General features: G+C 37.9%; 1 protein-coding gene and 2 long non-coding RNA genes across 3 annotated transcripts in view; 1 reads left to right on the plus strand and 2 right to left on the minus strand.

Moving 5' to 3' along the window:
- The window catches only part of LOC139451705 (myeloperoxidase-like), a 52,553-nt gene that overhangs the window by 20,191 nt on the left and 17,515 nt on the right, over positions 1 to 14,847 (minus strand). The window contains exons 9-10 of the mRNA XM_071233024.1: positions 12,330 to 12,419; positions 10,662 to 10,822 (exon numbers count right to left, since the gene is read on the minus strand). Of these exons, the coding sequence (XP_071089125.1) occupies positions 10,662 to 10,822; positions 12,330 to 12,419 (251 nt within the window). The remainder of the gene's footprint in view (positions 1 to 10,661; positions 10,823 to 12,329; positions 12,420 to 14,847) is intronic.
- LOC139453425 (uncharacterized) lies at positions 1,381 to 3,789 on the minus strand. Its single transcript, XR_011652418.1, has 3 exons — positions 3,454 to 3,789; positions 2,703 to 2,793; positions 1,381 to 2,018 (listed from the first exon to the last, which is right to left on the minus strand). It is a non-coding gene; the product is annotated as an uncharacterized lncRNA (long non-coding RNA).
- LOC139453424 (uncharacterized) lies at positions 3,839 to 8,559 on the plus strand. The gene is made up of 3 exons (XR_011652417.1): positions 3,839 to 3,960; positions 4,258 to 4,341; positions 7,948 to 8,559. It is a non-coding gene; the product is annotated as an uncharacterized lncRNA (long non-coding RNA).

Raw genomic sequence — 14,847 nt, forward strand, 5'->3', positions numbered from 1 at the left:
AACATTCTGTGTCATTTTAGTTGTAAATATCCCCTTAAAGTTGAGATCTATGGGCATGTACTTTTGGAGAAGACAATTTTTTCAATCTTTTTAGATGTTAAGCTGTTTAATGAACAAACATCAGTTCTAATACGTGTATGATGATATCCTTAAATTTCATGTTCAGACTTCCAGATTGTTCTGAGTGAAAGTATAAACTCATCGACTGTGTGCTCACTTGGGCCTTTGGTCCTAGTGAGATGATAATATGATTATTTGTAAAGGTACAAGTACTTGTTACGAGCATACCAGCTTCATTTAAGTTTGAAACACAATATGCCTCACTCTGAGGGTGACATGTACCAGATTTCATCACACTACAGAGAGCTGTTCCTCAGTTACTGTGAACATTTTTACTGAAAGACATTGAAAGCTAATCTGACCTTCAATATCAGTTGCGACTATTTCAAAAACAATTGTAAATTGCTTCATTCAGTATAACATTGACAAACATATGACAATGATATACAACTATATGAGTAAGAGTTATTTAGACTTCTGCAGGAAAAGGCACATTAGAGAACAAGAGTCATCAGAAAGATGACATAACCCCCCGGCAGATGTCTGTAAAGTAACCACTAGTAAATGTGCATTTCTGTATGTAATGAGTCAACAGTTTAAAGTTCTTTAAGAAGCATACATTGTTTATCCACAAAAGATCCACCATGGTCGCATCCATATGAATGCCAAGTTTTGATCAAATACATTGAATGGTTTTCGAATTCTGCCCCAGAAACGAACCTCATCCCCAATTGAGTCTATGTCCAACTTCATTCCATAAAAATTTAAAAAAATAAAAATTAGAAAAATCCCAAAATATCAAAAGGCAACACTTCAGTATGTGCCTGATAGCTTTGCCAAGTTTCGATCAAATACACTGAATGGTTTTTGAATTCTGCCCCGGAAACGAACCCCATCCCCAATTGAGTCTATGTCCAACGTCATTCCATAAAAAAAAAAATTATTTTTTTTTTAGAAAAATCCCAAAATACCAAAAGGCACCACTTCAGTATGTGCCTGATAGATTTGCCAAGTTTCGATCAAATACACTGAATGGTTTGGGAATCCTTCCCCTGGAAAAGGAAATGATTACGGATGGACAGACAGACTGGCTGATCGCTATATGCCGGGGGGGGGGGGGGGGGGGTAAAAAGTAAGTGTATGACCTGTTGCCAACTTCTATCCCTGCCCTAAGGAAGAGTTTGGCCATTAACAATTTTTTTGTCTGGCTATGACATTGACCTTTGACATAGCAGATCAATGTGTTATTCCAAAGATGTCCAAGCAATGCATGGTTTCATCCGATAACTGTGGCTATCAAACTGAGGCAAAATATTGGAAAATCCCCATTTACACACCTGGCTAAAGAAACATAAACAACAAACAAATTATCAATTTCTTTTATTTATATGCCTATATCACACACTGAACATTGTTCACATGATGGTTCCTGATGCAGTATGCAATTTCCTCCTATTCTTCAATACTGACTGTTCGCTTGAAAGCATAAGCAGACCATGCTCACCAGTTCAGAGTTACTTGCCCTCAAATATCCTTTCCCTTCTATATTGCCATGGAAAAACAGGAACCAGGATGAGGGGAGGCCAGATCGGCTCTATCCCTGTTGCATTGTGTTAGTAGAATTGTGAACATTCTATTTGGTGTTTGGGTCCACATTTATAGACAAGTAGTCGCAAACATCATTCCTTTCAAGTGATTACCACATGGCCAAAGACAATAATTTCTTCAACGTCCTTGAAGGGTCCCACTCCGACTTGGCATTGGTTGGTCTTCTCACATTAGCCAGACCAGCCTTTGTGAGTGTGTCCCAGTGTCAATTGGGATATAACTTCTTGGTAGGCCCCCATTGAAATAACAGGATTCTCCTCATCACTGTCTGCCTATCACTTCTGATATCTGGAAGGGTCCTTCCAGACTGTCAACCAGTCATCCGGGTATCTCAAGCTGGACTTCAGTTTCTGCAAAATTATGTATAAAGATTGTAGCAATAGAAAAGAATTGTTGCAACATGTACTTACAGATAAAAGGCAGCAAATTCACTTAATTTATCATCTTTGAGTTTTGTTATATACCAAACATTTGAGATATATATTGTTCCATGCTGATGAGTTGAAACAATCATTAACTGACATCTCTTAAAAATGCTTCCCATACAAGCCAAAGTAATAGATGAGGTAGCAAGTGGGCTCATTGATCGCTCGTAATCGTACCCAATAACGTGGGATGTTGTCCATAACAGTCATCATCGGTGCGTCTGGATCGAGCTCATAACATTACTCACTGGTTTGCCTAGTTGGGATTTGAGATTTGATTATTTATAATCCTTGTCATTTAGCTGAACTATTGTTGGATGTGGTGTTAAATGAGTGAAATGGGAAGAGAGCCCGAAGTGATGCAGGTCTTACATGTTTACCACTTTGATGAAACCCACAAGCAAGTGTATGATGCTACCCTCGATTCAAACCCACGACCATTGGTTTCTGTCAAGCCCAAGAGATGCAACTATGCACAGCAAGTTGTGGTGCCTTTGATAATTAGGCCATCCATGCCAACAGGTGATAAAGAACAAGCAAACTGAAAAAATATTTGCAGAATAGCTACATGAACATGATGAACCAAACAGAATAATTTCAAATATTTACCACTCACTGCTACTCTTCTCTTGTTCCTCATTGCTTCCCTTTTTCCATTGATGCTGTGCAGATGACTGACTCATTCATTCATCCAGACATTCTGCAAAAATAAGTAGCATTCACATTACAGAATTATCCAAACTGTACATTGAATTCAATTGAAAAGGCCCCAGTTGAGTTTCCAACTTAGAACTGTCCTTATTAAAATATTTCATCCCAAACATTCAGAGATAAAACATAATCCCATATTTAACAACTGTCAAACAATTATTGGGTCATTCAACATACACTTTACATAGGGAATCACTTGTTGGAAAAAAGATCCTCGCCAAGGTCAGAGTCATTCAATGAAATATTGAATTATTTAGTTATGAAGCTTATACAAAACAAGGACATAACAGTGTAATTATAAAAATATGTTAAGCGTAAAAAAAGTAAAGTCTTTGGTGGCCATTATTGTAAATTATAGTCTGTATTAGCATCCCACAAAAGTTTAGAGTTAATAATCGTTCCTAGATCTTTGTACATTTCTTCATTATCTATAAAAAGCGGATCTAATTTGGATCATCTTGTTTTGACCACAAATCCATTACGCCCCTTATGCAAATCCTTGTCGTCATAACAAACAGTTGACCATAATACTAAAAAAAGGACCCTTGGCGTTTACGGTAAAGTATGTAGAGCAGGAAAATATCAAAATCAATCCGTTCCATAAGATCTCTGCACGGAAATCATAAGGTCACGAAGCCCTGCTACGTACCTGGCATCCGCATTTGCTGCCAATCGCCTTTCCAAATACTGTTGACTTCCGCGTTGTGGATGGCTCAGAGGAACTTCGGCCGGCATTTCCGTGGTGGAGGTGAATGAGAACAATGTATCGATACACGAGGTAAGCTTATCGTAATCAAGCATGACAGCGTATATCGATACACGAGGTTTGTTTACGTCCATGTTCTAAAATGGCGCCCTGGACCGCAGGGGAATATGGGTAAATTGGCTTGTTCCGGGTTAACACAAAGCTGGGCCCCCGTCTCTAATATCACAATATTGTTTGGCGCAAGTTGGCGATGCGCATAGGGAGCCCGGAACCAGTTTAACACGACATAAGCTGGTTCCCGGCTCTCTATGCGCGTCGTCAACTTGCGCCAAGTTATATTAAAGACGAGGCCCAGCTTATACACTGAAAACGATCAGTCATTTCGTCAAAATTGGCCAAATATTGAGATTGCAGCTGAGGTAATGCTGGCAGCTGAAGTGACACATTAAGGTAAGGAATATGTGAATATTACAATGATCACGTATTAAAGTAATTTACCACATGTAAGCCTGTCACATGTGACACATTAACTTTCATAGCCAACATTTAAGTAAATGTATCAGGATATAATTATATTTTTATATAACAAGTAGCCTGTCTATCATATGTTAGTATTTGCTTATGTATATAATGAAGAAATATGTTTACTTTAACTGGATAATTTGTATGCTAATGTGACTCACTGTCTTATTTCATATACTCCCTTTACTCTGTGAGATGATTAATAGCCTCAACATATTTTTCCAGATGTGAAGAATCAAGAACAGCTTTAATGACAGGGAAGTTTTGCATCAGAGATCATCGTGATGTGGAAGATAAGACATTTTAAGGGTATGAACATTTTCACTTGAACTAGCTGAACAATAACCATGATGACAACTTTATCATGGGGGAATTTTGGGTGGTGGGGTAGCCTAGTGGTTGAAGCGTTCACTCTTCGTGCTGAAGACCCATGCAGGTTTGATTCCTGCCACATAGCTGCGATATTGCTGAGTGTGGCGTTAAACATCCAACAAAGCTAACAGCCGCATACATACTCACATGGGGATTCCAGGTTGAAGTTAGTCCCCATCAACATGATCAACCTATGCTAGTTGTAAGAGATAACTTAATGGATCGGCTGATCAGGCTCGCTGACTTGGTTGATCCATGTCATTGTATCCCAATTGTGTGGATGGATGCTCATGATGTCAATCACTGGATAGTCTGGTCCAGACTTGATTATTTACAGACCACCGTCATTTAGCTGGAATATGGCTGAGTGCAGAGTTAAACAACAAACACCAACATGATTCTACAACCTGCTCTTGTGGATACCATTTTGAGGATCCTACACATAACTTCTTTTCGGGTCTTAACTATTGCAATATGTTCTACTACATGTGTTTTAAACATATATTTTTTTCATTGGCTTATCTAAATGATGCTCAAATACAAAATAATTAATAATATAATACTAATTCTATACTATTGCAAACTATCAGTTGAGCAATAATGTAATCATCTGATTATAATTAGATAATGAAGGAGAAGTCCATATTGATTAAATCTATTCTGAGATAAATGCACGTATTGATTGATTTATTTCAATGTTTTCCTGTACATAATTTTCAACAATTCCATATAAAGCTTTCTTATATCCATGCTGTATAATAATAATACCTATTATTTCTAATAATAGCATAATTTGGACACACAAATAAGTAATGAATGGTATTTTTATAACAGGTGCCACACATGCGGGATAGGTCATTTCACATGAATCATTTTTATGTGAATTTAAATCACTAATATCCATGCTGTATAATAATAATACCTATTATTTCTAATAATAGCATAATTTGTCACACACATATAAGTAATGAATGGTATTTTTATAACAGGTGCCACACATGCGGGATAGGTCATTTCACATGAATCATTTTTATGTGAATTTAAATCACTACAAGCTGATCTGAGTCCTGAAAGGATATGCCTTCGATTCTGTGAAAATGGAAATGCTTAAACATCTCCCAATATTAACCATGCTATTACAGAATCTGTTCACTTGTTTGTGTATGTAAAATATTTTTGAACCATTACATCCATCTAATGATTGTTTGTATGTGTGATGTGCCAGTAGAGGTATATATGTACAAGCATGTGCATACGCGTATAAAAAATATGTATGTTTGGCTAGGTACCAGTATAGGAATTAGTTGTTTTGTGCGACTTGTATATTAGCATCATCATAGTTTCAACAGACAGTTTATGTATATCAAATGTTAAATGTCTTTGAAGGGAGAATTGCATATCAAAACTGACATTATTTTATTACTTATGAGTAGAACTTTTTAAGTATCTGGCAAGATACATTTCCTTGGTCCACAGAAACATGTTACTAGTAAACTGTAAACTGACTTGTCAGTGTGGTTGGAAACTAACTAAGCTGTCACTACTCAATTAAGTAATTAACAGATAATTGCAAGTGATAATACCCACCTGACACTAATTGCCCTGTTAATCCCTAATCCACCATGAGTTGACATTGATTTCATCTTGCTAATGAGCTGTTGTGAGCGTAACAAGATGATAAACATCAAAGGTGGGGCAGGCTTTGATCAAGTGTTCTGTAGAAGAGATTATGTCATTTGTTTAATGTTTATTTAGGATTAGCTACATCCCTTGATCCTACCAAGACCATACTTGAGATTATCAGACAGTTTTTCTGGATACAACCTGATGTCTCAACTGTATTGGATTCTGCCTTGTAGCAAACTATGTGTGTGACAAGGACTTTGACCACTCTGTGCAGATGCATAACAATGCACTTGGGGTATGATTCAATTGGGGTATGATTCAATTATGTCACACAAGTCAAAGATGGGTTCCACTGTATTTAGAAACAGACGATAGATGCAATACTGTGTAACTTTATAACAATCAAACGAGTATTCAAATAGGAATACACATATTTTTACAATGACCCTTGAAAAGTTCCAAAACCAAATAGAACTACTTAAATAATGATTACACTTGACCAATATATTTGGCAGTTTTTCCCGTTATTGTTAATCTTAATTAAAGATAGGATAAATGATAAAAATATGATAATGATTTTACTCATGACTAATCATGGGCAGATACAGCTTTTTTTACAGCTACAGTATTTATTGTCTTTGGTGGTAATTTATACAGAAATAAAGATTTATTTTCGAAATAAAAAGGGGGGTGCGCACCACAGCACCCCCCCTCTGTATCCGCCCATGCTATTGCCAGCAAGGTCCCCAAAATGTAATATACATAGTTTTTAGTCGATTGTTCAGGTGGTTCTTTTTAGTTGATTTTTTTGCACCAGTGTCTATTTTGGCCTACCAATTAATGGTAGATATTAATTATCAATAATAAGTGAGATAATTATTTTCAATGTGGCTCCCATTGCAACTGAAGCAAGGAACGATTCAAATTAAGCCTGATTCAGCTGCTACATTTATATGTTCTTGCTTCTCTAATCAGTAATTCAATCAGTTGTATAGTGACTTGATATTTGGTGAAAATATCTGTTGTATGAAATCCTAATGTTACTTACTTTTGTATTTGAGATGATATTTGTATTTGGTAGCCTAGTGGGTAATGCGTTCTCCGAAGCACTGGGTTCTGTTCCCCACATGGGTACTGTGTGAAAAGCCCATTTCTGGTGTCCCCGCAGATATATTGCTGGAATATTGCTAAAAGCTGTGTGAAACTATACTAACTTGCACACTCATTATATAATATTTTGAGATCACTTACATGACTTGTGTGATTGAAAGTTTTGATAATTATGAATACCGTATTCGACAGAATAAGCGCCCAGGGCGCTCTCAAAATTTTGTGCTTTATGCTGGCAGCCTGAAATGTTAATGTACGACAAATATATTTTTCCAGAATGAAATTCCCCATAATTAAGGGTGCATATCACACACGAATGTGTATTATATGCAAATAAATAAGCGTTGTATACATTGATCAATTGGAAAGGGTGCTAATTGGGATTGTTAACTAGCCAATATATTAGCAAATATTCCCGTGGGCGCTTATTAGAGCGAGGCACTTATTACATCAAATACGGTAGTTCTGTTTTTATGTATAAGAACCTATTTTATGCAATTTGCATTGCCTTGTTTACCCTTCCTTATGTTTTGATGTAATGCAAACATTTGAGAAAAATTCAGGGGAGCCTGCCTTATGGCACTACAGGAATTGTTTTCAGAAGATCAATTACAATTTTGTATTTTCTGTAAAATTTACTGTTTGCTATGGCTTTTTTACATTGGTTAACATGGTTTGGTTAACAGTTGCTTGATAAACTGTCATTACCTTACTCATTGAGAAACCAACTTTTTACCCTTTGTCAATATATGTGTGTTTCTTATATTTTTAATAACAAGATTTTAAAGATGTTATAAATTGTTTCAGGCACCTGGATTTCACAATGACACCAGATCAGACAAGTCATACAAAGGACTCTCAGGGTGATGAATAATCCTCCCCAGAACAACTAGCAGGTTCACCTCAGAAAGTGATGATTCTGAATGAATAATGCCACATCAGTGTGATTCTGTAGGTTGTTTTATTACGACATTAATCAAGTCTAAAGGAATTAATACCACAGCAGTGAGACTATGTTTATGTGGTGTACACTGACGCTGACTATACAAATCTGAATGACTTTTGTGGTTTACTGCACAAACATAATTGACTTTAGATATTCTTCTCCCTTGAAATTCTTCTGAGATTTGACCGATTTGTTTATTTAGAAAATGGCATTGAAGCATCTGTTTCTGTTTTTGAATGTTCTTGCAAACACCTTTGGTTACTGAACCAATGAAATGTCATAAAATCAATAAATATGATTTGTTATCTTAACAACTTTTTTTGTTTTGCTTCTTTAAAGAAATATGATATTGATCATTCATAACATAGGTGCTAACATATATCAAATATACTAATGCCCTGAATGTTTTCCTACAATTAATACAGCTCACTGAATGAAGTTTTTAGTTCCATGTCAGTAGAAAAATTACATTGATATTTTTATGTACCGGTACTTTATTAGGTGTTTTCTGTGGATGCACCCATTTGGGTTAATGATATTCTGTTTCAAACTTCAATGAAACTCGTCTGTCAAGATGTAACAAGTACTGATACAGTTCCAAAATAATCTTTTAATCTCACCAGGAACAAATGCCCAAGTGAGCACATAGCCAATGACTTTCATTTGTTTTGTCAGAGTGAATATGGTGTTATGTCACTTTATGAGCAAAATTCCAACAATATAATGATGGGTGACACCAAGCAATGTACCGATGTGGTGAATCGAGCGCTTCAACCACGAGAAGCTAGAACAAACTGGGAATATGAAGATGAAATGTAAGGATACCATCATACCAGGACTGAATGCTTTTCATTTAATACGCTGAACATCTAAAATGAAATATATATGAATTTGAAAAATGTTTTCACCAAAAGTACCTGCCCATAGATCTCAACTTTAAGGGGATATTTACAACCAAAATAACACAGAATATTACTACAGCTATCTACTATGCCCAGGCTAACATTATTTACTAGGAGAAAGACATCTCGAAAAATTGCATCCGGATACCTGCCGGATACCTTCAGCAATGTTCAATTTTCATGGTTAGTTTCCAATATATATTTAGGTGTTTCACACTTAATTGAACAAAATGCACCCCCCAAATTGTGACATGTTTTGGGAAACTCAGAATGAGGTATCCGGTGCCGGATCCCTGGACACCCAGATTGAGGTATCCGGTGAGGTATCCGGTGCCGGATACCCGGATTCCAGGTGACATACTTTCAGGTGAGGTGTCCATGCCGGATACCACAGATCTGGTATCCGGCAAGGTTTCTGCCACCGGATACCCGGACGCGTTTTGGGTAAGTGTCCGGTGGTATCCGGCAGGTATCCGGATACCGGAAACTGCATTTTTTTTGCTGTGCTAGCTTCCGTCACCAATCGGCTAGGTCCGGTGGTCACGTTGTCTAGAATGTTTTTGCATTCCTTGCTAGAGAATTAGTGAGCCGTATATTTTATTCTCTTTTGTCTTAATAGCACACTTTTATCACGTATTGGTTTGATACATGTTATCACACATAATTATGTTTGCTACCTTATTCATGTATTGACATTGTATTTCTTACTTTGATTTTCACACTGAAGTGGGGTTATCAAGAACTTCTAGTCGAGTCGTTAGTCTATTAGGCCAGTTAGATTCGAACAGTAAGCGGTATTTGCACTTCAATATCCATTATTGTCATATTAGAATCAAAGGAAGTAGTTGTTAAGAAGTACAGCTATATGTAAATGAACAATTACATATACTTTTCAACCTGATTCAATAGAATATATTTTCTTGTGTAAAGGGACCGCACTCACTCATACACATTCCTCAAAAGTCTCGCTGTAGTGTCTGTGTGTGTCGTGGAGGCCAGGTCAGATATAGATGTAGCTGTTGGAACGTCACAGTACTCCCTCCATTTTGTGTAAGACGGTAACCCGTGGTCTCTTCCTCTCTGGATGTTGAGAGCTGCCAGGTCAAGACTATTTCCGTTACTGTCAGCAAACAGCTTGTCCGTGACCTCCTGCGTCAGTTTGTGTTCTGCATTCTGGACACGGTCCGTAACCAGCCCTCTACAATAATGACCAACCTTCCTGTTGTTGGCGTTCAGAATGAGATCCGTGTTGCCGAAGATTTCGCTTAGTTCGTCCTCACCGAGATTACTATATGAAGAGCTGTAGCTAGCTAAGTGGCTGTGGATCATGGAGTGTCCCATTCTGAAAGCCGCCGTAGCGAAGGCGTTCCTGATGCTGGCGTCTGTCGTTGTGCTATAGACGTTGGCGTAAGTGCTCCCAGATCCAATTGGCAAGTCATACTCGCTGGCATGCTCTCCCATGATAATAGGCAAGTATTCGTCATACGTGATTTTCTGAAATCCCGAGTATATTATATTTACATTCATTTGCAGTAGATACATATAACATGATTATTTACATTCATTATGCATTTCAGACAGATAGACAGTTTATTAAGTAATTGTGCATTTCCTTTGTCTGTCGTTATTGATTAAAAAAAACAATTTTATTGAGAAAAATAGAATATTGGTACCTGTATTATAGCACCGACTATCTTCCTGGCCTCCTGGAAAGTCATTTCATCGCTCCAGTGACAGTTAATTTCTTGAAGTGTTTTAGCTATGCGGTTGTGTTCTCTTATGAAGATGGTGTGCATGCTCTGAAGAGTTGGATTTTCATTCACTCGATGATCACCTTGAAAGATAAATAATAATGGTTTCTTAATTCCCAAAATCTATGAATGTTTCTGATCTTTTAATTTGACCTAAAACGAGAGATGACGTGGATATTTTCCACAAGTCATTTGCATGGAGGAAAAACAAAGCTGACCGGGCATTAAAATGATCATGACCTTTTCACTTGATGTCTAAGCTGCACTCGACAAGCACAAAAGGCCTCATACTCTTCACACACACAAACTGCATAGTTGCACCTTATGTGCAGTTTGTAAGTTCGTTTTGGGGAGTGCAGGATATAGTTACATGCCATTGGCAGAATAGAATAGAATAGCCAAACGTTGGGGTTGAAAATGACGCGGGACTAGAAACATAATACATGTTTCTAACCCAATAATAGGAATTGTTATCATTTATATTAATTATATATATTTTCAAATGCTCTACCACTGATTGAAAGCAACCATATTGTTAACATAAAGATAATGAGCTAACCTCTCAATACAATGGGTGTTATATTTGATTGATGATTTGAGTAGAGCATAACAGAGTAGTTAATGGCATCATTATGAATATATGATGTATACTGCGGATGATAGCACAAATGTAGAAGTATTATTCTGTCATGTGACCTTTGGCCAAAACGCACTCGTCGTCCCGGGGCTGGAGAGTCCATTAGCCCATATCAAAGTCTAGTTTTCACCCTTTCCCTTTCAATTTCAAGCCGACATTTTTGTGTTAAAACAGACAAGCTCGAGCAGGTACTTTCGCACATACGGACAGTCCGATCAGACATTCGCATGTCGAATTTGCGCTTCAATTCTTCCAACAATTAAGCAAAGACAGATATTTTCCAAAATTTTAATCAACGAATTTGTTACAGACCACACCCGTCTCATGGATTGTCGCATCCCATTTGCTGCCAGTGTTTCGCCAAACCAAAGATGCATATAGATACGTCTTCGGCCAAACTTGTAATTCGTCGCTCACAGTAAGTATTTTTATAATGTATTTGAGTGCAAACCTTTGTTTGTTTGTTTGCCGTACTCAGCAATATGACGGTGGTCTGTAAATAATCTAGTCTGGACCAGACATTCCAGTGATTGACATCATGAGCATCGATCTACACAATTAGGAAACGATGACATGCATCAACCAAGTCAGCGCAAACCTTTGTATTTAAATGCTTGTCGCAGTGACTGAGCTATTCTCTACGACCCATGCTGAACTTGCTTGTTACCGTGATCTGCAGTGTTACTTGACACTTTGGTGTCCGGAACCCCGAAATGCGGAAATGACAGGTATCTTTTTCTGTGTCTGTCAGGGATGAAAACTCGAATCTTTCCCTTATGTGATAGACCAGGTATTTTCAGTCTTGGTGAAGCCATTCGAAATAAGCGATCTGACTGGATATCACATTTTAATCAAAGGGGCACAACTGGTGCTCTACATGGGCTGGTGCCGCCATCGAGGGAAGATACTAGATTTTCATATAGGTGGGTGAAGATTCTACACGCTCTTCCTACCTGCTAGGAAACAGTAACTAGGGCTGTTTGGTGTGGTACAGCTTGGTTGCGAATCGCTGGGCAAGTGAGTCAATTTCATCTTCAGCTGACCTGAAACAAGGTGCAATGTACTTAAAACAACTTCCAGAAAGACTTGATTGAGTTAAGATAGACTTACTGCGATTAAAATTCAATGACCAAACCAAGTATTTGTTCATTTCCTATTTCAACCTTACCACTATTTTTTCCTATTGTAGCGTTTAGAGAATGGGCAACCTTTTCACGAACACCTGGTGTCATCACTGATTTTCAGTCATCTGTTTATATGTTTTTCACTTTTTACCCCCAATGAAATCATTTTTCGTCAAATAAATCGAGACTGAAAATACCCTGGCGATGACGTTTACCAAAAAATGTCTCACTGTTAATTATCATACGTGCTTCGTGATTACTGGTTCGTCCACGCCCCATTGTTCCATAGGTGTGATTGTTCAAATAACGTCACTTCATTGTATTCACTCAAAATGTGAAGGTTACCTCATCAAAGGTTCATGACGTAGATGGAAGTGCGACTTTGTTTTAACAACAGAGGTGATGACAATATTCCTGATCCGAAAATCCCCACCATTTCCTTACCCTGTCATTTCAACCCGGAATTGAAAATGTTATTATAAATTGTATATTTATATACGTATCCTATCTCACACTATGCATTTCTCTTTCTTTTTTCGATTCTGAGTAAAAAACGTGTCTGAAACAAACATTTCCAGCTTCTAATGTTAATTAACCCTGTCATACCTCACATCGCCAGGGTCACCTCCCAAGTCTGGGTCATGTGCGCTATGCATGCTGGTTGACCTTCTTGCACTGATCACGTGTCTATCCCAGTCAACTCATTCTCTTTCAAGAGCATATAGACTAAGGAATTGCGATGCGGGGATGGACGGGTGGGCATATAACGTGTGAGATAGGATAAGTATATAAATATACAATTTATAATAAAATTTTCAAATTGTTATACTTTTCCTTTCTCACACTATGCATTTTATCCCACGGTTGGATGGTGGGGCGCAACTCCCTAGTCTATATACACAACCGTAGGCTATTTACGAGGAAGCTGGAACTTAACAGTGGTACAATATTTAATACAGTAACACAGTTAAGCGTCGTAAGACAAAATAAAAAAAAACCCAACCTGTAGACACGATAAGAAGAACACTCTCAAAGAATCTTGAGATCCTGATACGCGAACAATTGAAACACAATAAGTTGGGTACAATATGTGTAACATGTTCAAACGTAAGGAAGCGTAAACGTATGTCTAAAACGAACGAGTATGATTTATATTCGAGAGAATATGCATCCAGACGTCGAATCTAGAAGACGGGGTATTCCTATCTCCAGAGGACGATAGGTTGGACCCGCTCGGCATCTCTTTTATCGCTTCATCAAACCAATCATCTCAGTGATTGAATCGATGGGTAAAAAACGAGAAGAGGAAACGATCGACAATATCCACAAAAGGATCATCGATCCGTTACACACATACCGAAAGAAGAGGTGTGTGAAATAAGAGATCGGGACACCGAAATCAGCCACATCTAATGACGACTTCAAGTTGAAGACCAAGGTCTCTACAGACGAGTGATTATATCCTCCAAACGGATACACATTCTGTATAAATACAATAAACACAAAGTCATGACAAATGTTTATTATAAATTGAGATGGATGTAATGTAACGAAAAACTGGTTATACATCTCCCTATCTGCGCAGATGTGTCCTTGAGATCTGTTGTGCGAGTACCAAGGGTCCAAACAGGTGAATGCCTTGAACGTCCGTCACTAAGATGTCTCGGAGGTTATGGGATGCAAACACGGTATCGGATTTCCAAAAACATCCCTCCATGATTGCGGTCACAGAGCAATTACTATGAAGTTCCATGTTGGAAACGACAGCACGGATCACTGAGCGTATCCAAAACGAGATTGTGGTATGGGATACTTCCGTAGTAGCTGCAGCAGACAGCGGGATGATTAGAATAGATAGATTCGAAGTGAACGTACCGGATACAACGATATGTCTTCGTCAGGGTTTAAGATGGCGGTCAACGGTGGGATGCTGAATAGTCGATAAGTTTGACCAGGAAGTTGATTTTTGGCAATGAAATCTGATCATAGTCCCAAAAATACTTTCCCATGTGCGAAACGCACTCTGTTGACGTCTAAAGCGTGAATTTCACTCACTCGAGTTGCCGTTGCAAGGGCCAGGAGGAGAACTGTCTTTAAAGAAATGTGTTCGAAATCTTTCTCATCAAGAGACTTGTACGATCTGATTAATGATTTTATTTCGGCGATTGTAGAAATCTTAGTGCCCGTTGTAGTTGTGATGACAGAATTCATCACAGCTAAGTAGTTAGCTAGAGCTGAACCTTTTAGTTTACGAGATGATAGAAGATAGTGAAGGTATTCAGCAATTTGTTGCCGGGATGCCGTGGCAAAACTAGAAATGTCATGTGAAATGTCATGATTCAAATGC

The sequence above is a fragment of the Haliotis cracherodii genome, unplaced genomic scaffold (genome assembly GCF_022045235.1).
Source record: "Haliotis cracherodii isolate W230 unplaced genomic scaffold, xgHalCrac1.p SCAF_9, whole genome shotgun sequence".
In the NCBI taxonomy this organism is placed as follows: domain Eukaryota; kingdom Metazoa; phylum Mollusca; class Gastropoda; order Lepetellida; family Haliotidae; genus Haliotis; species Haliotis cracherodii.